The sequence below is a fragment of the Mobula birostris genome, chromosome 6, assembly GCF_030028105.1.
Source record: "Mobula birostris isolate sMobBir1 chromosome 6, sMobBir1.hap1, whole genome shotgun sequence".
NCBI classification, from domain to species: Eukaryota; Metazoa; Chordata; class Chondrichthyes; order Myliobatiformes; family Myliobatidae; genus Mobula; species Mobula birostris.
In genome coordinates this window covers 41,841,144-41,867,218 of record NC_092375.1, presented here as the reverse complement: position 1 = coordinate 41,867,218, position 26,075 = coordinate 41,841,144, and the positions used below count along the sequence as shown (strand labels likewise).

The following is a 26,075-nucleotide window of genomic DNA, read 5'->3' as shown; positions in this document are numbered from 1 at the left end:
AGATGTTTCAGAAAGGACAGGGAGGAAGGCAAAGGAGGTGGGGGTGTGGCACTACTGATCAGAGATAGTGTCACGGCTACAGAAAAGGAGGAAGTCATGAAGGGATTCTCTACTGAGTTTCTGTGGGTGGGAGTTAGAAACAGGAAAGGGTCAATAATTCGACTGGGTATTTTTTATAGTCTGCCCAATAGTAACAGGGACATCGAGGAGCAGATAGGGAGACAGATTCTGGAAAAGCAATAATAACAGGGTTGTCGTGGTGTGAGATTTTAATTTCCCCAATATTGATAGGCATCTCTAGAGGATCAGAGGGATCTTGAGGTCCGAGTCCATGGGACACTCAAAGCTGCTGTGCAGGGTGAATCTGTAGTTAAGAAGGCATTCGGTGCATTGGCTTTCATCAACCGTGGGATTGAGTTTAAGAGCTGAGAGTAATGTTACAGCTATTTAGGACCCTGGTCAGACCCCACTTGGAGTACTGTGCTCAGTTCGGGTCACCTCACTACGGGAAGGATGTAGAAACTATAGAAAGGGTACAGAGGAGACTTGCAAGAATGTTGCCTGAATTGGGGAGCATGCCTTATGAGAATAGGTTAAGTGAACTTGGCCTCTTCTCCTTGGAGCAGTGGAGGATGAGAGGTGACCTGATAGAGGTGTATAAGATGATGAGAGGCATTGATCGTGTCGATAGTCAGAGGCTTTTTCCCAGGGCTGAAATGGTTAATGTAAGAGGGCACAGTTTTAAGGTGCTTGGAAGTAGGTACAGAGGAGATGTCAGAGGTAAGGTTTTTATGCAGAGAGTGGTGAGTGCGTGGAATGGGCTGTTGGCGATGGTGGTGGAGGCGGATATGATAGGGACTTTTAAGAGAGTCCTGGATAGGTACATGGAGTTTAGAAAAATAGAGGGCTATGTGTAACCTTAGATAATTTCTCAGTAAATACATGTTGGGCACAGCATTGTGGGCCGATGGGCCTGTATTGTGCTGTAGGTTTTCTGTGTTTCTATGTTTTTATATTGTTAATATAGATTTAATCATTACACTGTATTGAGCTAGAGTAAGGTAAAACAATAATAAAGTGTAAAAGCTACCAAAAGAGTACAAAGCGGGGAAACAATAAGGTGTCAGACCAAGAAACAAGGTCAGTTTTGAGGCCAAGAGTCCATCTTATCGTACAAGAGATTCATTCAAGATTCTGTTCTTCAGGTTCCAAACTGTCATGATTTTGGCTTACAAGTACACACTTTGTACGTACCTAGGAGGAATCAAATATACCTTTTGTAAAATTTTCTCCTTACACAAGAAGACTAACTTTAATGATTTTAAACTTCCAAATCAACTGTCCTTGCAGATCCTGTGGTTAGTGTTTGAGCTTTAAATCGCTGATGTGTGTTCTTAATTGATTAGTGCAATAGCTTTCTCATGGAGAAATAGCATTTTTATTCCAGAAATGTTTCCATTTTTCAAATAAGTTTGTCCATCAATTTTTTTTCCTTCTGATAAATTAAGGTTTGTTTGCCCTTTTTTTGGACTATCTGCATATTATTTTTCCCACTCCTCTATTTATGTGCCATTTTATCTAAGGGGAGATACTAATTCTCAATGTCATTATCAGGGTTAAAAATTGTACCATTGATTGCAGCCTAAGACTGCCTAATCCAAGGCTGCAGTACATTCTGGAACACCTGCAACACTAGTTGTATAGTTTATGTGTTATATAAACTGCCACATTCTCATTTCTCAGTTCTTCATCTTTTTCAAGCAAATTATAGAATTAGGTGCTAATGTAATGAAGCTGCAAAGGCAGATTATCTGGCACAATCACAAGTTGTTGACAGCACAAAATGTATCCATTTTTGAAATTGCAACTTTTTATCTTTTTCTTTTCCTTGTGCAGTCCATTTACTGTACTTTTATTTGTCCAACATGCTCTTTGTATGTGCCCTACTTTGTTGCATTTTCTGCAAGTTCCATGATTAAATTTGCTTTGGTTTGGTGCATGTGAGCCCCTGCCACAATGGTAACACAATTTGTTTGGCCAGACCAGTTTCTGTTTAGACACTGCAATTTTGTTCATGCTCACTTTTATCACTGCAACTTAGTTGTGTCTCTGGCTGCTGTTCTCATTGTTGCAATGATTTCAACTGCTCTTTTAATCATGAGCTGTGCTTCAGTTAAGAGCAATTTTTTGAATTCTTTCTTATGAGATTCCATAAACTAGAAGATCTCAGTGCATCACTGATGCTCAGACAGTTTCTGCAATTCAGCCAAATAAGCAGAAATAGAATCCCTTTCTGCAATCAACAATAGTTTTGGTTCTAAATGTTCCTGCATTACGTTCATGATATCGGTAAAGTTCATTTTCGCTGGTTTGGTTGAAGTAGTAAAACTTCTAGGCAACACATATCAAAGTTGCTGGTGAACGCAGCAGGCCAGGCAGCATCTCTAGGAAGAGGTGCAGTCGACGTTTCAGGCCGAGACCCTTCGTCAGGACTAACTGAAGGAAGAGTGAGTAAGGGATTTGAAAGTTGGAGGGGGAGGGGGAGATCCAAAATGATAGGAGAAGACAGGAGGGGGAGGAATGGAGCCAAGAGCTGGACAGGTGATTGGCAAAAGGGGATACGAGAGGATCATGGGACAGGAGGTCCGGAAAGAAAGACAAGGTGGGGGGGGGACCCAGAGGATGGGCAAGAGGTATATTCAGAGGGACAGAGGGAGAAAAAGGAGAGTGAGAGAAAGAATGTGTGCATAAAAATAAGTAACAGATGGGGTACGAGGGGGAGGTGGGGCCTAACGGAAGTTAGAGAAGTTGATGTTCATGCCATCAGGTTAGAGGCTACCCAGATGGAATATAAGGTCTTGTTCCTCCAACCTGAGTGTGGCTTCATCTTTACAGTACAAGAGGCCGTGGATAGACATGTCAGAATGGGAATGGGATGTGGAATTAAAATGTGTGGCCACCGGGAGATCCTGCTTTCTCTGGCGGACAGAACGTAGATGTTCAGCAAAGCGGTCTCCCAGTCTGCGTCGGGTCTCGCCAATATATAAAAGGCCACATCGGGAGCACCGGACGCAGTATATCACCCCAGTCGACTCACAGGTGAAGTGTTGCCTCACCTGGAAGGACTGTTTGGGGCCCTGAATGGTGGTAAGGGAGGAAGTGTAAGGGCATGTGTAGCACTTGTTCCGCTTACACGGATAAGTGCCAGGAGGGAGATCAGTGGGGAGGGATGGGGGGACGAATGGACAAGGGAGTTGTGTAGGGAGCGATCCCTGCAGAATGCAGAGAGAGGGGGGGAGGGAAAGATGTGCTTAGTGGTGGGATCCCGTTGGAGGTGGCGGAAGTTACGGAGAATAATATGTTGGACCTGGAGGCTGGTGGGGTGGTAGGTGAGGACCAGGGGAACCCTATTCCTAGTGGGGTGGCGGGAGGATGGAGTGAAAGCAGATGTACGTGAAATGGGGGAGATGCGTTTAAGAGCAGAATTTCACTTCACCTGTGAGTCGACTGGGGTGATATACTGCGTCTGGTGCTCCCGATGTGGCCTTTTATATATTGGCGAGACCCGACGCAGACTGGGAGACCGCTTTGCTGAACACCTACGCTCTGTCCGCCAGAGAAAGCAGGATCTCCCAGTGGCCACACATTTTAATTCCACATCCCATTCCCATTCTGACATGTCTATCCACGGCCTCCTCTACTGTAAAGATGAAGCCACACTCAGGTTGGAGGAACAACACCTTATATTCCGTCTGGGTAGCCTCCAACCTGATGGCATGAACATTGACTTCTCTAACTTCCGCTAGGCCCCACCTCCCCCTCGTACCCCATCTGTTACTTATTTTTATGCACACATTCTTTCTCTCACTCTCCTTTTTCTCCCTCTGTCCCTCTGAATATACCTCTTGCCCATCCTCTGGGTTCCCCCCCCCCCCCCGTCTTTCTTCTCGGACCTCCTGTCCCATGATCCTCTCGTATCCCCTTTTGCCAATCACCTGTCCAGCTCTTGGCTCCATTCCTCCCCCTCCTGTCTTCTCCTATCATTTTGGATCTCCCCCTCCCCTTTCAACTTTCAAATCCCTTACTCACTCTTCCTTCAGTTAGTCCTGATGAAGGGTCTCGACCTGAAACGTCGACTGCACCTCTTCCTAGAGATGCTGCCTGGCCTGCTGCGTTCACCAGCAACTTTGAAATGTGTTGCTTGAATTTCCAGCATCTGCAGAATTCCTGTTGTTTGCGTTTAAGCTTCTAGGCAAACTGTATGCGTTCCCACCCATTGCACTCAGCAATACTGGCACTCATTTTTCATCAGCTATTTCATTTGCTTCAAAATACTGTTCAATTTGTTCAGTATACATCAGCCAGTTACCTGTCGTGCAATTGAATGTGTCTATCTTTCCAATTTAGCCATTTCTGGTTTTTTTTAGTTTATTATTATTATCACCACCTGGTATACACTGTTTATGAACCCATGGCCATACATATTGCTTGTTAATTTCATCTATCTTCTGCCTTTTTTTTTTACTCAAACTTCTTTCTCCCCTTCCAAAGAAAAGCATGCTGCACTTCAGCAGGTATTTTCATCCTCTCAGCTTTGTTTTAAAACTTCCTATTCACCACTGTTATGTTTTGCAACTCCAAAAACTAATCAAAAGAAAAGCACAGAAGCCAGGATGATGGTCTGCTTAGTTTTCTTTCTTTAGTGAGGAATTCAGGTATGACATGGTGGTGTACTGACATATGCCATTCATGTACTTCTTACATATAACCCATAATGAATTATGTAAACCACATAGAATGCTTAATCAAACAATATATTTACGATATTACTCACATATTACTGAAATTTTAAATACACTACAGAACTTACAATCAAATGTGTTACACTGACCTTTTACTTCCTATTGCAGAAGAGAAAAATAAACTTACTGGAGTCATTCGCCACCATTTCATCTTCTCATTTATTAAGAAAGTAAAGGAAAGCTTAATCAGTAACTTGCTGTTGATACTTTCCATTGACCATCATACAATGTACATGATTAGTGTGGATCACTTGAAGTTAAAAGCACCTTCATGCTCCTGGCTTAACCAGAATAGTTAAACAGTCAATGTTTCTGACATTCAAAATGTATTAAGACAAATAAAAATTGTTCTGAAAAATTACAAAAATTAAGGCAATTAAACAATTTCTTTAAATAATTTCATTAAACAATATTCGTTCATCCTATGGAAATGTAAGTATTTTTGGCATTAAATTCTGCCTAGCACAGGGTGGGTCCAGTTAATTCCCCAGGACAGGTCACAGGAAATTACCTCAGTTCTGTACATCAATAGTTAAAGACCCTTCCAGCCCAATAAGCCTGCACCACCCAATTACACTCATATGGCCAATTAGCCTACTAATCCGTGGTATTTGGAATGTAAGAGGAAACTAGATGACCCAGAGGAAACCCAAGCAGTCACAGGGGGAACTTACAAATTCCTTACAGACAGCAGTGGAATTGAAACCAGGTCACTAGTGCAGTGATAGCATTATGCTAACCACTATGCTACCCTGCTGCCCCACTACACTATAGTGCCTACTACCAATTCAACCTGCAGGTTAACTTTGAGGAAACCCTAGGACTCCTGAGCCCCTTTGCATTTCTGAATTCTGAACTTTCTACTCCTTTAGGAAAAAAAAAATCCATCTTTATTCTTCTAGTCAAGTCCATAAGCTCACATCTCTATACTATATACAATTTGCCACTTCTTTGCCCACTCTCCCTACCTGTTCAAGAGCTTCTACGGACACCCTGTCTCTGCAGCACTACCCATCCACATATCTTGGTATCATCTGCATACATCTAGTAATTGTACTGATGTAGTCATGATGTAGTTAATTACCGGGCAAAGTTTTTTTTATTTCTTTATTTTTTTAATTGAATAAATAGTTTAACTTCATTGTCATTAAACAACAAAGGATTATTACCAAATTATTACAGAGTATTTTGTTGTTCTTTGCAATAGGTTCGACAATAATTCAGGTATGTCTAATGAAGGACAATCATCATTTCTTCACCTACATCACAGATCCTATAAAGAGTTTGGATGAAAACAAAGTTGTTCCAAAAGATAGAAAACAGTCTGAAACCATTAACGAAGGTGAGATTAAATATTTGCGGGTATCCTTGATACTTATGCTTTTAATAAATTAATTAATTTCAATTATGTTACAAAATTGATTACAGTTGATTTATGATCATAGTTGTATAGTACAATGTCTGTCTTATGGCAATATGGCTTTTTTATTTCAAATACATTTCCCCACCTTTAAAATGATTTTTGTGTGTGAGATGACTGTGACTGGATAAAACCAGGTTTTCTTCATACATCCAGTGGGTCTATAATGACAGTTGTTTATGCCCCTGGTTTCCAAAATGCAATTTCTCAGAGCATTTTTTGGTCTTAAACATATGCTGTTAATGAGCAGACTTCCCTGTATGTGGACTTTTATATTTCACATGTAAAATGCTTCCAGCATCTCTGGTGCAATCAACATAAAGTATCACAAAAATATGTAAACATGTTATCATATCAGCTCTCTTCTCTATTTCATTCTGACCCGCCACTGAAATGATACAAAATACTGTAAATCAAGAAGGCCGCTGTTGTAGTCTGGCAGACTGACCTCTACCTTGCTGAAGCTAAGTGACAACTCTGACATCTCTTCTTATCTACCACCTGAACCCCAGTAAGGAGCATCAGGCCATTGTCTCCCACACCATTACCACCCTCTTCGACTCTGAAGATCTCCCATCCACTGCCACCAACCTCATAGTTCCCTTACCACCACTGCTCATTCCTACTTTCTACCCAAAATCTACAAACCTGACTGTACAGGTAGGCCCATTGTTTCTGCTTGCTTTTGCCCCACTGAAGTCCTGTCCACATACCTCGACTCGCATGCTGTTGGTCACTTCAATCACTTTAAGTTCCCTGGCTGTGATTGGCTCATTTTTCAAAGTGGATACACTTCTGTATCTGAGATGTTCTCCTTCAAAGCATGGGGATTACTTTCCCCCACTATCAATGCTCCCCTCACCCACATCTTCTGCATTTCCTGCACATCTGCCCTCTTTCCATCCTCCTGCCATCCTAAAAGGGACAAAGTCCTCTGGTCCTTATCTACCTCCTTGTGAGCCTCCATATCCAACAGTTCATTCTCTGTCACTTTTGTCATCCACAACGGGATCCTACCACGAAGCACACTTTACCCACCCTCTCCAACTCTCCACTTTCAATACAGATCGCTCTCTACATGATTCCTTTGTCTACTTGTCCTTTCCAACTGATCTTCCTCCTGGCAGTTATCCCTGTATAAGTGCTACACCTGCCATTACAGCTCCTCCCTCAATATCATTCGGGGTCCCAAACAATCCTTACAGGTGAGTTGACATCTCATTTGCAAGTAATCTACTATATCCAGTGCTTCCTGTGTGAAACCCAATGTAGATCAGAGAACCACTTTGTTGACTACCTTGTCACCATCTGTCACAAAAAGCGGGATTTGCCAATGGCCACCCATTTCAATACAAACATGTTGCTCCATGGCCACCTCTACTGTATATCAACTTATGAAACTTCTGGTAATTTCTTACCTCTCCTGCTTCTCTATTTTTCCAATCTCCATTCTGCTTCTTCTCTTCTTCTAGCCTGCCTATTTGGCTAACCTCTCTCTGGAGCCTCTCCTTCCCTTCCTTCCATGGTCCCCCATCCTCTCCTATCAGATTCCTTTTTCTTCAACCCTTTATCTCTTCCTCCTATCGCTACCACTCTTCTTACTTCATACCCCCTTCCCCCTCACCTGGTTTCACCTATCACTTGCAGTTTGCACATCTCTCCTTTCGCCCACCTACTTATTCTGGCTTCTTCCTCCTTTCTTTCCAGTCTTGATGAAGGTTCTTAGCCCAAAATATTGACTGTTTATCGCCCTCAATGGATGCTGCCTGACTAGATGAGTTCCTCCAGTACTTTGTATGTGTTAATACAAAATGCTGTTTATTTTTCTTTCTTTATGACTTTGCTTTTTAATTTGATCAATTGTCATTTTTGTAGTGTTTATTACTTTTTTGTATTGTACTTCAAAAATAATTTTAGAAACAGTAGAAACCTGTTTTTTAAGTATCCTCTGTAAAATTATGGATGGCTGGGATGTTAAAGGCTTCTGTTTTTTGAAAAAGAAGTTGATTCTGTGCAATTGTGTAATTCATGCAGAGGGAGAAAGGACGAAGTTATCTGTTAGCAAGTTTGAATCATTCTCAGCTGTCCTTGATGATGGAATAATTTTAACACTTAGTAAAGATGCCCCTGAGAAGGAACAGAAAGGTAAAGAAACAAAAGAAAATAAAATTCTGACGGCACAATTAAAATTGATTTATGTTAATTGCATAAGCACAAACTATATTGTTATCTACAATACAGTAGTATGCAAAGTAGTTGGTATATTTTCATTTGCAGCTGATTTTTAACTTTGGTGAATGGTTGTCATTTTTTTTTAGCTGTCGGCTGTTTCAAAATTATTACATTATGTTCTTCAAACTTTTCCATAAGGAGGATTCAGTCTTTGCCAGCAGAAAGAGCATTGGAGAAAGCAACAGGTATAGGCAGAGGAAGAGGAGATGGGGAAACATGAGAATCAGGAAGAGGAGGAAAAAGGAAAAAAGTGTAATAGGTATTTGTAAGCACATTACTTGGAGATCTTCTCAAGGACCCTATTCCTGTTACGACTGATACAGAACAAAAGCAAACAACTGTGAGCTAATCTGCATCTGAACTCTAAGGATTTTCAGTGTTAAGCACCCAAACAATGCTGATTGTTCTGAATTTATGTATGACTTCAGTTCACATACTGCTTTTTATATTACTAATAGCAGGAGGACTTAGTCTGTGATGGTTTCGACTCAATCACAACCGAGTTAGCATTTGCTGTGTGTTCTATGTTGCATTTCATTTGTCGAATATTGCTTCCTGACCAAGGTATTGGCAAACAAATATTTGTATTGTATACGACAGGAATTCTGCAGATGCTGAAAATTCAAGCAACACACATAAAAGTTGCTGGTGAACGCAGCAGGCCAGGCAGCATCTCTAGGAAGAGGTACAGTCGACATTTCAGGCCGAGACTCTTCGTCAGGACTAACTGAAGGAAGAGTGAGTAACACCTGTCCAGCTCTTGGCTCCATCCCTCCCCCTCCTGTCTTCTCCTATCATTTTGGATCTCCCCCTCCCCCTCCAACTTTCAAATCCCTTATTCACTCTTCCTTCAGTTAGTCCTGACGAAGGGTCTCGGCCTGAAACGTCGACTGTACCTCTTCCTAGAGATGCTGCCTGGCCTGCTGCGTTCACCAGCAACTTTTATGTGTGTTATTTGTATTGTATGCTTATTATAGTCCGTAACAATTAAATGTTTGCATCATGACTCTGAACAATCTAATAACCTGCAAACAATCCAACCTGGAGATTTGTTTTCTTGTGGGCATACTCAATAAATTCACCATAATTGAATCAATGAAAGATTACACCAACTGGACATAAGAAAGGACATTTCTATGTGCAAAAGAAAACAAACTGTGCAAGTACAAAAAGAAAGAAATAATAATAAATAAATAAGCAATAACTATATAGAAGATGAGATGAAGAGTCCTTAAAAGTGAGCCCATTGGTTATGGGAACATTTCAATGATGGAGCAAGTGAAGTTAACCCCTTTGGTTCAAGAGCCAAAGATTGAGGGGTAATAACTGTTCCTGAACCTGATACTGTGAGTCCTGACGCTTCTGTATCTTCTTCCTGATGGTAGCAATGAGAAGAGAGCATGTCCTGGCCGGCAGGTGTCCCTGATGATGGATGCTGCTTTCCTGCAACAATGCTTTGTGTACGTGTGCTCAATGGTAGGGAGGGCTTTACCTGTGATAGACTGGGCCGTATCCTCTACATTTTGCAGGATTTTCCGTTCAAGGGAATTGCTGTTTCCGTACCAGTCTCTGATGTAGCCAATCAATATATTCTCCACTACACGTCTATAGAAGTTTGTCAAAGTTTTAGATGTCATGCAGAATCTTCGCAAACTCCTAAGGAAGTAGAGGCACTGCCATGCTTTCTTCGTAATTGCACATGTGTGCTGGGCCCAGGACAGTTCTCCTGAAATGATAACATTGAGGAATTTAAAGTTGCTGACCCTGTCTGCCTCTGATAAGGACTGGCTCTTGGGCCTCTGGTCTCCTCTCCCTGAATTCAATTTTCTGCTCCTTGGTCTTGCTGACATTGAGTGAGAGGTTGTTGTTGTGGCACCACTTACCCAGATTTTCAATCTTCTTCCTATATGCTGATTCATCACCAACTTTGATTTGGCCTACGACAGTCAGCAAACTTGTATGTGACATTGGAGCAGTGCTTAGCCACACCATCATAAGTGTAAAGCAAGAAGAGCAGGAAGCTAAGCATATAGCTTTGTGGTGCATCTGTGCTGTTGGAGATTGTGGAGGAGATATTGTTGCAATCCAAACTGATTGGGATCTGCAAGTGTGGAATTTGAGGTAATGAGGCCAAGGTCTTAAAGCTTATTGATAAGTTTTGAGGAGATGATGGTATTGAATGCTGAGCTGTAGTCGATAAAGAGCACGTTTGCTGTTCAGATTTTCCAGGGTTGTGTGAAGAACCAACAAGGTGGCATCTGCTGTGGACCTCTTGTGTTGGTAGGCAAATTGGAGTTGATTCAAGTGGTTTCTCAGGCAGGAGTTGATATGTTTCATCACAGACCTCTCACAACACTTCCTCACTGTGGATTTATATTTATGCTCTATTCTTGGTTGGTGAAGCTGTAACAAAACCAATTTCCCTCGGGATCAATAAAGTATGTCTATGTCTATAAGTGCTACTGGATGATAGTCATTGAGGCAGGTTACCACATCCTTCTTAGGCACCGGTATAATTGAAGTCTTCTTGAAGCAGATTGGTACCTCAGACTGCCGAAGCAAGAAGTCAAAGATCTCAGTGAATATTCCACCCAGTTGATCAGCACGGGTCTTTAATGCTTGACCAGGTACCCCATCTTGGCTAGATGCTTTCTGTTGGTACACCTTTCTGAAGGACACTCGCGCGTCAGCCTCAGAAACTGAAATCACAGGATTTTCGGGGGCTGTGGGAGTTTGTGGCATTTCTCTATGTTTTAATGGTCAAAGCAAGCATAGAAGGCATTGAGTTCATCTGGAAACTAAGCCCTGTTTTTGGCTATGTTACTTGATTTTACTTTATAAAAAGTGATAGCATTCCAACCCTGCCACAACTATATGGCATCCTTCATTGATTCAAGTTTAGTCCAGAACTGCCACTTCACCCGTGACATGGCTTTGTGAAGATTGTACTTGGACCTCTTGTAGCTTTCTTGGTCACCAGACCTGAATGCTTCTGATCTGGCCCTCAGCAGACTGCGGGTCTCATGGTTCATCCAGGGCTTCTGATTAGGGAAGACTCTGAATGATTTTGTGGGACACACTCGCCTTCAACTATTTTTATAAGGTCTGCGACAATCATGGAGTATTCATTCAGATCCACAGATGAGAGTTGAACACGGCTCTCAGTCCACTGACTCAAAGGAATTCCATAGCTCCTCCTCTGCCTCCCATGCCCACCTCTTTGTTGCCCTAATCTCTGGAGCCTTGCTCTTCAGCCTCTGCCTGTATGCAGGAAGGAGAAGGATAAGCTGTGCAAATAAATGGAAATCCAAATGTATTTAATGGGCATGTAAAGAAAATTGTGTAGTTCATGGAGAAAAATGGGAACTTGCATATGGAAGCTTAGGGCACCATTAAGACACTCTATAATATTTTGTACTTACCCTTCCAAGGGAGAGACTGCTACCAAATTGATGATAAAGGAGGAGCTATTTTAGGCATTGGATATGTGTAAAGTTGAAAGCATAGAAATATTAAAAATATTGGTTGACCTTAAAGTTGATCAGTTACTGAAGTGGTACATTCATGAATTTTCAGGGAAGTACAGGAGGAAATCAATGGTTGCTGACAATGATATCCCAGTGCTGTAGGTTATGGGGTTGGTGCCAGAGGATTGAAGTATAGTACACGTTACTCACATATTAAAAAGATGTAAAGACAAGCCAAACAACTATTGGTCTGTTAGTTTCCCCTTAGCCATGGAAAAACTTTTAGAAACATCAATTAGATAATGTTAGTAGTCACTTGGATGAAAATAGATTTATCAGGGTAAGCCAGCATGTCAAAAACAAGTTATGTTTAACTAACTTAATGGAGTTTTTATGACAAGGTAATAGATAACATTGCAAAGGGAGAACTGCATCAACTGTGAGAATGTTTTTGAGATTCCACATAAGCACATATTAGCAGAGCTGAAGTACATGTCACAGCAAGGATTTTGATAGCAGACAAATGAAATTGGCTAAGCAACAGATAACATAGGCCTTGGTGAATGATTTTTTTTTAGACTGAAGGAAGTTGAATTTTTTTGATTTTCTTTTTGCATTTTTGTCTACAGTATAATGATAATTAGGACTTGGAAGTGGAAACCACATTTTCTCACTATCAAGAAGATAGTGGTAGATTGCATCATGATTGATGCAGGCTTGTTGATGGAAAGATGACGTTTCATATGGAGAAATGTGAGGTGAAACATTTCTGTAGGGCAATATAGATTAAATTCTAGAACACGCTTCAAAAATGGATACAGCAGCAGAGGCAGACTGAGGGAATGTGTACACAAATCAGTAAAAGTAACAGGGCATTATTTGAAAGTGATTAATGAGACAAATGCAATTTTTGGCTTTACCAATGGAACTGTAGAATACAAAAACAAAGAATGTATACAGTAGCTCCACAAAATGCTTGTAGAAGGGGTCAAGTGAAGCTTTGTGTTCAATTCTAGTTGCAGTAATATTGGAAAGATGTGAGGGCATCAAGGAAGGTCCAGAAAAGATTTTCAAGAATGCTTCCCAGTATATGGGACAACTACAAGGGCACATTAGAGAGTCAGGACAGTTCCCTTTGGAGTATTGAAGGCAGCTGAGTAATCTGATGGAAATATTTAAAACAATGCAGGATCTGGACAGTGGATGGTGGGTTTGAGGGGTTAAGGATTAGAGGCCATGGGTATAAAAATTAGAGAATTACGAATGACAAAGGTAAAACATTTTTATTTGCAACTTGTGTTTGAAATCTGGAATGCACTGCTAAGATATATGCCGATTCCACTGTAGCCTTTAAGAGGCAATTGGATAAATGTATGGTGTTTGAGAAGAATACAAGATACAGAGAAAGGGCTAGTGACAAGAAGTAGAGGAGCCAGGAAGAAGTCTAGTCTCATAACTGTTACTGTAAACATAACTCAGATAAGTAAGGATAGTGTGAGTAAAGGGAGCAGTAAACATACATTCAAATATTTTATCTATAGTTGAAGAAGATCCAATACTAGCTGAAATTTTGAATATGCCGCCAGTGCATACCCCTACACCGGCTCCTGTTATTACTCCACCACCCACTGCTAAAACAGATAAATCCTCTAAGAATAAAAGTGCCCCTTCAGGAAAAGGGAAGCATAAGAAGGAAATTGTTTCAAGTGCGCCTGTAGAGGAACCACTCCAACCAATCAAAGAACCAAAGGTACATTTTGGATTCATTACTATATTCTTTGTTTATGTTATATGATTAGATATTATCAAGTTAATTTCAATACTACTGAAGAATTCTTTAAAGCCGAGAAAAAGGAAGGCAGTGATAAAAGGTAATCCAGCATTTTACTTTTCTGTGAAGGTTTTCCATGCTTCCTTGTACAGGTGGAAATTCAACAGACTGAGCTAGTACCTGCACCAACCCCAGAAGATGTTCCAGAACCTCCAGTGTTCTTGCGATTGAATGCATGTTCTCCAGATGGACTGTTGACAACATTCTTCACAGAACGTTCCATTGGTCTGTCACATTAGTGTACATTTTTTTCAAATTTTGCTTGCTACATTTGATCAAAAATGACTTTACACTTGATTTCTAACATCAAGCAAATGAAGCTGGTCACTAAAGTGTAAAAGATGTTTCATTCCTGATATTCTGTCATCTGTGTTACAGAATGTAGCATTATTTGGTTCTTTTCCTGACACTGTGCAGATAGACATTGCTACAGAACAAAAACTTAACTGTTGCTTCATCAGTATCTAAATTTGATTAGTACAAGAGTATCCAAAGAAAACATCTGATGTTAATGTAATTATCTTGCAAATTGACCTTATAGTTTGAACATTTACTTTTCTCTTGAAAAGAAATGTCCTTGGGGTATGGATAGCCTTGGTAAGAGTACATTTATTTCCATTCCTAGTTGACCTAAGAATTTAGTGATTTGCCCTTTACTTGATTTCAGTAGTTTTGCTATCATAAGAACATAAGAAATAGGAGCAGAAGTAGGCTACCTGGCCCATTGAGCCTGATCCGCCAATCCATAAGATCATGGCTGATCTATCCACGGACTCGTCTCCACCTACCTGCCTTTTCCCCATAACCCTTAATTCTCCTACTATGCAAAAATCTATCCAACCTTGTCTTAAATATATTTACTGAAGTAGCCTCCAGAGAATTTCACAAATAGTCATAATGACATTGTGAATTCCAGGATATTAATCCTTCAGAGAAGAAATATGGTGCATTGAGATTGTGTGCAATTTAGAAAGTGATTTATGCTATTATCTTGCTTCAGTTCTTGAGATTGTGTGGTTTCCTCTGGGTGATCCACTTCCCTCTCATATTCCAAAGATGTACAGGTTAGTAGGTTAATTAGTCATATAGGTGGTAATTGAACAGCACAGGCTTGATTAGCTGAATGGCCTGTACACTGTGCTGCATTTCTAAATAAATAAACAAACAAGCAGACAGATAGATAAATGGATGCACAAGTGATCTTTGGGATACGAGGTTTTGTGTTCCTAGAAAATTCAAGTATTGTAATTTCCCATAACAAGTATGCATGTGCCAAGAAGTGTGGGATGGGAGAAAACTGTTTGTTTATTTGAATTCCACAAGAGTAAATTTCCTTCCATATCTCAAATTTGCTTAGTGATTTGTGAATACTGTATCATAAGGCTAATGGCTGCAACCCTAGGGTAACTTATTATTATAGAACTGCAGGTGATTTTTGGAGTAATCCTGCATACGTCCCATTCTGCAGAGGGAATATAATGGTGCTGGAGCGATTAGATAATGATTTCAGTGTTAGGGACTTCATTTTGTTTAATCTTCCATCTTGTTTGCCATGACCACAAGAAATAGGATTAGAATTAGGCCACACACACAAAAAATGCTAGTGGAACGCAGCAGGCCAGGCAGCATCTATAGGAAGAGGTACATTCGACGTTTTGGGCCGAGACCTTTTATCAGGACTAACTGAAAGACGAGATAGTAAGAGATTTGAAAGGCAGGGGGTGGGAGGGAGATCCAAAATGATAGGAGAAGACAGGAGGGGGAGGGATGGAGCTAAGAGCTGGAAAGTTGATTGGCAAAAGGGATATGAGGCTGGAGAAGGGAGAGGATCATGAGACAGGAGGCCTAGGGAGAAAGAAAGGGGTGGGGAGGAAGCCCAGAGGATGGGCAAGGAGTTATAGTGAGAGAGACAAAGAGAGAAAAAAAGGGGAAAGAAAATGTAATAAATAAATAAATGATGGGGTATGAAGGGAAGGTGGGGCATTAACGGAAGTTAGAGAAGTCAATGTTCATGCCATCAGGGTGGAGGCTACCCAGACGGAATATAAGGTGCTGGTCCTCCAATCTGAGTGTGGCTTCTGCATTCTTGAGTGGGAGGGTGAGTAGCCAGAGGTCGTAGTCCATGTAGGTAGCAATTACATACTGTTGGTAAGAAGAGTGCCAAGATTCTGTAAATGGTGTTCAGGAAGTTAAAGGGCAGGACCTCCAGGGCTGTGATCTCATGATTACTACCCGTGCCATGTGCTAGTGAGGCCAGAAACAGGAAGATCCTACAGTTTAACACATGGCTAAGGAGTTGGTGTGGACTAGAACAGTACAGGACAGGAGCAGGCCCTTTGACCCACAATGTTGTACCGAACCAGCTGAAAAGCAAATCAAAAACACCTATACACTAATCCCTCCTACCTACACAACGTCCATATCCTTCAATTTTCTTTACATCTATGTGCCTATCTAAACGTCTCTTGAAAGCCTCTAAAGTATTTGCCTCTACCACCATACCAGGCAGCACATTCCAGGCAACTATCTGAGTGAAAAAACTTACCCCTCACATCCCACTAGAACCTAGCACCTCTCACCTTTAATGCATGCCCTCTGGTATTAGACATTTCAACCCTGGAAAACAGATGCTCCCTGTCTACTCCATCTATGCCTCTCATAATCTTATAAGCCTCTATCAGATGTCCACGTAGCTTCCACAGCTCCAGAGAAAGCTACTCAAATTTATCCAGCCTCTCGTGAGAGCACATGCCCTCTAAATCTGGCAGCATCCTGGTAAACCTCTTCTGCACCCTCACCAAAGCCTCAACATCCTTCCCATAGTGGGACGATCAGAACTGTATGCAGCAGGAGGGAGGGCATCAGATTTTTGGATCATTGGGCTCTATTCCAGAGAAGGTGGGACCCGTACAGAAGAGACAGTTTGCAACTGAACTGGAGGAGGACTGATATGCTACCTGGAAAGTTTGCCAGTGCTGCATGGGGTGAAGCATGGGTGCTGCTGGAAGTTAAACTAGAGTTACAGGGGATTGGGAAACACAGTGCCAGAACAGATGGTGGAGAGATTGTGGAGACATGTTGTTAAGACTTCAGACAAAGCCAGGAATCAGAAGGTTGAGTATGGTGCGACAAAATGTTCTGAGCTGCACTTATTTCAATGGAAAGGCATGGATCAACACATGAAATTATGATATTGCAGCCATTAGAGTGACTTGGTTGCAGGAAGGGCAGGACTGGCAGCTCAGTATTCTGGTGTTCCATTGTTTTAGATGCAACAGAATGGGAGGAATTAAAGGAGGAGGGCTGGTGTTACTGGTCAAGGACAATGTCATGGCAGTGCTCAATCAGGACAGACTGGAGAACTCAGCTAGTGAGGCTTTATGGGTGGAAATGAGGAATAAGAAAGGTTTGACCACATTAATGAGACCATAAGACCATTAATGGTGTACGTTATAGACCACCCAACAATCTACGGCATTTAGTGGAACAAATTTGTAGACAGATCACATACATAATTTAAATAGCAACATAATTTATTGATTGTAGGTGATTTTAATTTTCCACATATTCAGTGGAACTTCCATACTGTAAAAGAACTAGATGGGATAGAGTTTGTCAAATGTGCTCAGGAAAGTTTCTTTAATCAGTACACAGAGGTCAAAATGAGGGAGTGTGTGATATTTGATCTCCTATTAAGGAATGAAACAAGGCAGGAGACAGAAATTTGTGTAGGGGAACAAGTGATCACAATACCATTAGTTTCAAAGTAAATACAATAGACAATAGGTGCAGGAGTAGGCCATTCGGCCCTTCAAGCCAGCACCGCCATTCACTGTGATCATGGCTGATCATCCACAATCAGCGCCCTGTTCCTGCCTTCTCCCCATATCCCTTGAATCTGCTATCATTAAGAGCTCTATCTAACTCTTTCTTGAAAGCATCCAGAGAACTGGCCTCCACTGCCTTCTGAGGCAGAGCATTCCACAGATCCACAACTCTCTGGGAATTTTTCCTCAACTCCGTTCTAAATGGCCTACCCCTTATTCTCAAATTGTGCCCTCTGGTTCTGGACTCCCCCAACATCGGGAACATGTTTCCTGCCTCTAGCGTGTCCAATCCCTTAATAATCTGATATGTTTCAATCAGATCCCCTCTCATCCTTCTAAATTCCAGCGTATACAAGCCCAGTCACTCCAATCTTTCAACGTATGACAGTCCCTCCATCCCGGGAATTAACCTCGTGAACCTCCACTGCACTCCCTCAATAGCAAGAATGTCCTTCCTCAAATTTGGAGACCAAAACTGTACACAATACTCCAGGTGTGGTCTCACCAGGGCCCTGTACAACTGCAGAAGGACCTCTTTGCTCCTATACTCAACTCCCCTTGTTATGAAGGTCAACATGCCATTAGCTTTCTTCACTGCATGCTTACTTTCAGTCACTGGTGAACAAGGACACCAAGATCTCGTTGTACTTCCCCTTTTCCTAACTTGACACCATTCAAATAGTAATCTGCCTTCCTGTTCTTGCCACCAAAGTGGATAACCTCACATTTATCCACACTAAACTGCATCTGCCCACTCACCCAACCTGTCCAAGTCATCCTGCATTATCTCAACATCCTCCGCACATTTCGCACTGCCACTCAGCTTTGTGTCATCTGCAAATTTGCTAATGTTACTTTTAATCCATTCACCTAAATCATTAATGTATATTATAAATAGCTGCGGTCCCAGCACCGAGCCTTGCAGTACCCCACTAGTCACTACCTGCCATTCTGAAAGGGACCCATTAATCCCTACTCTTTGTTTCCTGTCTGCCAACCAATTTTCTATCCATTTCAGTACCCTACCCCCAATACCATGTGCTCTAATTTTGCCCACTAATCTCCTATGTGGGATTTATCAAAGGCTTTCTGAAAGTCCAGGTACACTACATCCACTGGCTCTCCCTTGTCCATTTTCATAGTTACATAATCAAAAAATTCCAGAAGATTAGTCAAGCATGATTTCCCCTTCGTAAATCCATGCTGACTCGGACTGATCCCGTTACTGCTATCGAAATGTGCCACTATTTCATCCTTTATAATTGACTCCAGCATCTTCCCCACCACTGATGTCAGGCTAACTTGTCTATAATTCCCTGTTTTCTCTCTCCCTCCTTTCTTAAAAAGTGGGATAACATTAGCTACCCTCCAGTCCTCAGGAACTGATCCTGAATCTATAGAACATTGGAAAATAATTACCAATGTGTCTACGATTTCTAGAGCCACCTCCTTAAGTACCCTGGGGTGCAGACCATCAGGCCCTGGGAATTTATCAGCCTTCAGTCCCATCAGTCTATCCAACACCATTTTCTGCATAATGTGAATCTCCTTCAGTTCCTCTGTTACCCTAGGTCCTCCGGCCACTATTACATCTGGGAGACTGTTTGTGTCTTCCCTTGTGAAGACAGATCCAAAGTACCTGTTCAACTCGTCTGCCACTTCCTTGTTCCCCATAATAAATTCACCTGCTTCTGTCTTCAAGGGCCCAACTTTGGTCTTAACTAATTCTTTCCTCTTCATATACCTAAAGAAGCTTTTACTATCCTCCTTTATATTCTTGGCTAGCTTGCCTTCGTATCTCATCTTTTCTCCCCGTATTGCCTTTTTAGTTATCCTCTGTTGCTCTTTAAAAGTTTCCCAATCCTCTGGCTTCCTGCTCATCTTTGCTATGTTATACTTCCTCTCTTTTATTTTTATACTATCCTTGACTTCCCTTGTCAGCCATGGTTGCCCCTTACTCCCCTTAGAATCTTTCTTCCTCTTTGGAATGAACTGATACTGCACCTTCTGTATTATTCCCAGAAATACCTACCATTGTTGTTCCACTGTCATCCCTGCTAGGGTATCTTTCCAGTCAACTTTGGCCAGCTCCTCCCTCATGGCTCCATAGTCCCCTTTGTTCAACTGCAATACTGACACTTCCGATTTTCCCTACTCCCTCTCAAATTGTAGATTAAAACTTATCATATTATGGTCACTACCTCCTAATGGCTCCTTTACCTCGAATTCCCTTATCAAATCTGGTTCATTACACAACACTAAATCCAGAATTGCCTTCTCCCTGGTAGGTTCCAGTACAAGCTGCTCTAAGAATCCATCTCGGAGGCACTCCACAAACTTCCTTTCTTGGGGTCCAGTACCAACCTGATTTTCCCAGTCTACCTGCATGTTAAAATCCCCCCTAACAACCGTAGCATTACCTTTGCAACATGCCAATTTTAACCCTTGATTCAACTTGCACACTATATCCAGGCTACTGTTTGGGGGCCTGTAGATAACTCCCATTAGGGTCTTTTTGCCCTTGCAGTTTCTCAGTTCTATCCATACTGACTCTACATCTCCTGATTCTATGTCGCCCCTCGCAAGGGACTGAATTTCATTCCGCACCAACAGAGCCACCCCACCCCCTCTGCGCACCTGTCTGTCCTTTCGATAGGACGTATACCCTTGAATATTCATTTCCCAGCCCTGGTCCTCTTGCAGCCATGTCTCTGTTATTCCTACAACATCATACTTGCCACTTTCCAACTGAGCCTCAAGCTCATCCACTTTATTTCTTATACTTACAACTCCCCTCACCTTTCACATCGATTCCTATTACACTTGGCCATACTCTCTGATCCCTTTCTGAGTTTTCTGCCCCGTTAATTCTGTTATCTTTCTTAACTTTCCTTATTCTCTCTTTCCCTTTAACTCCATCCTTATATTTCCTCTCCTCCACCCCACCCCCCACTACTTAGTTAAAACACAGAAAAGTTTAATATGGAAAAGGGTAGGTCTGGGACATGGGTTGAGATTCTAAATTGAAGAAAGGCCAATTTTCTTGGTATCAGAAAGGATCTAGCAATTGTGGATTAAGACAGGCTGTTTTCTGGCAAAGGTGGGAGGCCTTCAAAATTGAAATTTTGAGAATACAAAGTTTGTCAGATTAAAAGTTAAAGATAACAGGTTTAGGGAACCTTGGTTTTCAAGAGATATTGAGGCCCTGGTTAAGAAAAAAAAGGAGGTGCATAGCAGGTATAGGCAGGTATGAACAAATGAGGTACTTATGGAGTATAAGAAATGGAAGAGTATGCTTGAAAGAAACCAGGATGGTTAAAAGAAGGCATGAAGTTGCCCTCTCAGGGAAGGTGAAGGAGAATCCTAAGGGATTCTATAGATGTGTTAAGAGCAAAAGGATTGCAAGGGACAAAATTGGTCCTCTGGATGATCAGAATGGTAATCTATGTGTGGAACCAAAGGCGATGGGAGAGATCTTAAATAGGTTTTTTGCATCTGTATTTACTTAGGACACGGACTCAGAATCTATAGAAGTAAGGCAAAGTGGCATCAACTTCATGGATCCTATACAGATTACAGAGGAGGAGGTGTTTGCTGTATTGAGACAAATTAGGGTGGATTAATCACCTGACAAGTGTTCCCTTGGGAGGCAATTGCAGAAATTGCTAGAGCCCAAGAAGAGATATTTACATCACCCTCAGTAACAGGTGAGGTACTGGAGGATTGCATATAGCCAATGTTGTTCCGCTGTTTAAGAAAGGCTGTTACAATAACCAGGAAATTATAGGCCTGTCTGCCTAATATCAGTAGTGGGAAAGCTATTGAAAGGTATTCTAAGGGACTGGATATATGAATATTTGGATAGACATGGACTGATTAAGGATGGTTAGCATGGTTTCGTGCATGGTAGGTCATGTCTAACCAATCTTGTAAAGTTTTTTGAGGAAGTTGCCAGGAAAGTTGGTGAAGGCAAAGCAATGGATGTTGTCTATGTGGACTTTAGCAAGACAAGGACCCACATGGGAAGTTGGTCAAGAAGGTTCAGTCTCTTGGCGTTCATGATGAGGTAGTAAATTGGATTAGACTTTGACTCTGTGGGAGAAGCCAGAGAGTAATAGTAGATGGTTGCCTCTCTGACTGGAGGTCTGTGACTAGTGGAGTGCTGCAGGGATCAGTGTTGGGTCCCAGTTCTAGATACCCCCATAAGGGGAAATATCCTCTCAGTGTCTAACTTGTTGAGACCCCTCAAAAGTCACATATATTTCAATAAGCTCGTCTCTCTCAGTCTTCGAAACTGAAATGACTATAAGCCCAACTCCTCAATTTTTCCTCCAAAATCATCCCAGGACACAATCAACTGAATCTACAGCATTTTAGGAACTACAGAAGAAGGAAAAATGTTTAATCCCTCAATAAAAGGCTTTCAATATATGTTTTAGAGAACAGAACACAGAACCTTTAATCTTACGGTACCAATTAGAATATTCCTGAAAAAGAAACCAGTAGTTTTAACTTTAGTTTTCCTAGTTGCATGCTACAGTTGTTTTCCTCTTCATGTTCCACACTATATTCAAATTCTCCACTTTGGTTCAATTTTCAAGGTATTAACAATGAAGATGAGTGCGAAGAAAGAATACTGCTGCGTCAGAGTTATCCTATCAAAACTAAAGGCTCCCAGCCCTGTGAGGCAGCTCGGAAATGGCCTGCAATGCAGGAAGCATCAAGAGTCATCACCCTCCAAGGAACTGTGGTAAAGTACATGATGGATGGATCTACTGAGGTAATACACTGTTGATTTATTCACTTAAATCTGAATTATGAGTAAAGAACTAACATCTGTTTTCCAGTCTTTTACTTCTGCTGAATTACATTAAAATGCTACTTCTATTGGAATATCTATTCCAGTTGCTACCTAAATTTAAAGTGTAGTTAATTTGACTTTAAATGGCCTTGAAGAAAATGCTAAAATACTATTTAAATATGTGAAATGGGGACACCTCTTTTTTCCCTTATTAGGGAAAGAGAGAGAGACTGTGGTATGTCGAATACCGGGTGAATAAGTAGTCTTTGGGGTACTGCAAGTCTGTGTCTTTATCGATGCTTTGCTGTACACTTGAGTGCTTGGTGGATGGGGGGGGGCACTGATGCTTTACTTCTGGTGGGGGAGGGGGGTCATTGCTTTGCTGCTGCTTATGCGTGGGTGGGGGGAGCGGGGGGCACTTTGCAGTTATAACATTTAACTGTCATTCATTCTTTGGGGCACTCCTCTGTTTTCCTGGATGTTTGCAAAGAAAAAGAATTTCAGAATGCATAATGCATTTCTCTGACATTAAATGTACCTTTGAAACCTTTGAAAGCAAAATTCCAGAGATGAGGTGAAAATGTAGCATTTGACCAAGAGTAGCTCCAAGAAATCAGATAGAATTGAACTGGTGGACTGGAGGAAATTCCACTGCTGGCCAAAGTGATACCTAGCACAAAGAAAGATGATTATGATTAGGAGCCAATCATCTCAGTCATTACTTTAGGAATTCTTCAAAGCACTATTGTCATCATTGAGTCAAAATCTTATAAATCTTTTCATTACAGTGATATAAATTATTTACATTATATAACCTGCATTAGTTCAGAAAATGATTCTGCCAATGACATCTACATCTGGTTACGGAATAAATAAAATTACTTTTTTTAGAATGTTACGTACCCCGTAACTGGGTTGCCAAACCAGCAGAAATGGACCACTTAGTTGGAGTCTGGATTACTGGAACTAAGAAAGTTTTATTAAAGAAATAAGCAACACAGTACTCTAATCAAAAGGATATAAATGCAACAGTTTAGCAATGATAAAACACACATGTACACAGAACTAGGATAATAGGATCAATCAAGCTCTATTGCAGTCTAGGGGTAAATGATCAGTTTCAAGTGACGCAAAGTTCAGTTCAATTTAGTTCAATTCAGTTCACAGTAATCGCTGTTGTGCCGTTGGGGCGGGGAGAAGAGAGAGAGTGAAAGCGAATGAATATTCAAAATGGATTCCAAACAGACCTTCGATATTCCTCGCAGTTAGCTTTCGGGCGAGCCCTTTGTAATATCTTCTGAGGTCACCGACTGTGACCCCTCCGTTCCAGGTACGATCGTTCTTCTGCGGTGAACCCGGCACCCAGGCAAGGGCGGACACACACACCAGGTTCCCGCCCGACCGTATCTTTCCACCCTGTGCGTCTATGGCTGGTCCCGCGACCAGACCTCCAAAACTCCCACCAACTTGTGGAGGCACACCACTTCCAGGGTCTCGTTACCTCGTGGTGTCGTGTGTCTCACCTTAGCGAACCTGTCCCTTTTTATCCCCCTTTTGGGGTATCGCCTGTCCATCAAACTTCAAACAGTTCAGGGTTCAAAGCCACCGGTCTCTGACAATACTTGGATCTGTGTCTCCTTTTCGTTAATCCCTCTCGTCTCTCTCTTATTAACATCTTGCATGTTCCCCCATTGTCCTCTTATCGGCATCAATCTTCTGATAACTGGTTCTTTTGTCACAAGAAGTATCTGTAAAAGTTGAATAACTAATTAGTAGATATCAGATGGCTTTTCCTTAGAGAGTGCTGGAGGTGTTCGTTATGTACAGACATTTATTACATGGCCAGACTGTAAAGTTGAGTTGAAGTTATTTATGGTAAGCGAAGTCATTAAATTCTAAACTCTCATTTCTGTGGTGTTCCCTACGTGGGAATATTTAGGTTTTAATCTGGTCACCATTTGTATCAAACTCTGAATGTGTGTGCAATTTAAGAATGCACTGTATTGTTTCTGGGGTATGTGCTAAATTCTGATCCCCTACTCCATCCTCATCAAAATTTTAAGGGAACAATTAATAACATTCACTTCATGGAAATCAATGTTTTTCAAAAACTCACTAAGTTTTCTGAGTCATTCTGATATCTTCTTACTTGTCATAGATAAAAGCCAAAATTGAATCTTCTAATACAAATACATCAATCAAAATTACTGATGGAAAACTCTGCTTAAAGGGCTACCAATCCTGTCTTCCAAATATTTCAACAAGCTTGGCTTATATGGGCCTTGGAACTCCTCTGCTCCTTTACTAGTAACTGTATCATCAGCCAGAGATGGAATCCAATATGTATAGGAGCCTTGCTCTCATGGATGCACCACTTATACACCATGAAAGTCTTAAGCTACCTCCAAAGCTGATGATCAGCCATCTGAATGTGTCATCCATTCCACAAAGCAAAACCACAGAAGATGCATCAGTGGCATTGCTGGAGGTTATAGGTTGTTGAAAGGGCAATCAAAATTCATGTAGCCAACTAGTCAAGACTCATCCTGGGGTCAAAGCCTGCAGTCAGGATGAGGAATAATATCACAAATGAATGTTAGAAATGTATAAGAAAGGATTATTCAGATTTCACTGAATTTATCCAATTACTTTATAGCATTTTATATCAGTAGGAGAATTTCTCAAAGGTTCACCAATAAACTTTTACAATTTAGTGATTGTTCATTATAGAATTACTAAACCTGGGCCGGACAAATCTTGGCAACTTGTTAACAATAGTGTCATCCTTTCTTCGTATTTCAATGACATCATGTTCTAATTGAGGATTAAATTGAAACCATGCTGCTGTCTGAGCCAGGGGTTCCCAACCTAGGGTCTACAGAGCTCTTGGTAAGCCTCCATGGCATAAAAAATGTTGGGAACCCCTGCTCTAAGCAAACCCCTAATCCACCATCTGTGTAAATATGTTTCAGATTAAATGACTGTGCTTTGTTGTTGATAATTCCATGGGGAGCTGTCAACCATCCCCCCTCTGCCGCTCTTTGTGTCTGAACACTGCGGGTTGGAAGTATAGCATGCTCTTGAAATCAAATGCAGGTTCATCTTACCATTCACCCTGCATTCAGTTTAGAGGTAGCTCTTGATTGTTCCAGGCTGAGGGCTTGAGTGCATCTATTACAAATGGCTGCTTAGCTTTTATCACTCACAAGTAACAGTCCCATTTATTTGAATGGGGTCATCAATCTTTTGTTTATTTCTCTGTACTTCATTATGTATTTATATTTTTCATGAATTAAAGGTAGGCCAATTAGCTATATTGTCATGCTTACTGTATTGATTATTTCAATTGTCTTAGATGTCTCAATCAGAGACATTTAAAACATTGAAAGATGCCTTTGGCAATAGGGGCTGTCAAAGGATATAAAGGCAATACTGCAGCAGTGTGTCAGGTTCTGCCACCTAAGGCCTAGTTGTCATTTGCAGGCCATGCTGTCATGACCTGTTTTGTGGGTGCTTCATGAGGCAAGAGCAGAAGAATTGGCATGAGGACCATGTTCTAGCTTCTATTACATGAAACTAGTGAAGGAGTCAAATAGCATGAGCTAGGAGTAGATATAAACTGCTGCTACATTTCCAGGTGATGTTGCTGAGGATCAGCGTGTAAGGAAAAGAAAGGAGTTGGGCCATTTTGAGAA

The 26,075-nt window shown here is 41.3% G+C and overlaps 1 protein-coding gene across 11 annotated transcripts in view; it reads left to right on the top strand.

Annotated features, from left to right (window-relative positions):
* Positions 1-26,075, top strand: part of spag17 (sperm associated antigen 17) — a 287,464-nt gene that overhangs the window by 155,926 nt on the left and 105,463 nt on the right. For all 11 annotated transcript variants that reach the window (XM_072260331.1, XM_072260332.1, XM_072260334.1 and 8 more), the window contains 5 exons: positions 6,010-6,144; positions 8,257-8,367; positions 13,463-13,671; positions 13,845-13,977; positions 22,181-22,359. In XM_072260331.1, the coding sequence (XP_072116432.1) occupies positions 6,010-6,144; positions 8,257-8,367; positions 13,463-13,671; positions 13,845-13,977; positions 22,181-22,359 (767 nt within the window). The remainder of the gene's footprint in view (positions 1-6,009; positions 6,145-8,256; positions 8,368-13,462; positions 13,672-13,844; positions 13,978-22,180; positions 22,360-26,075) is intronic.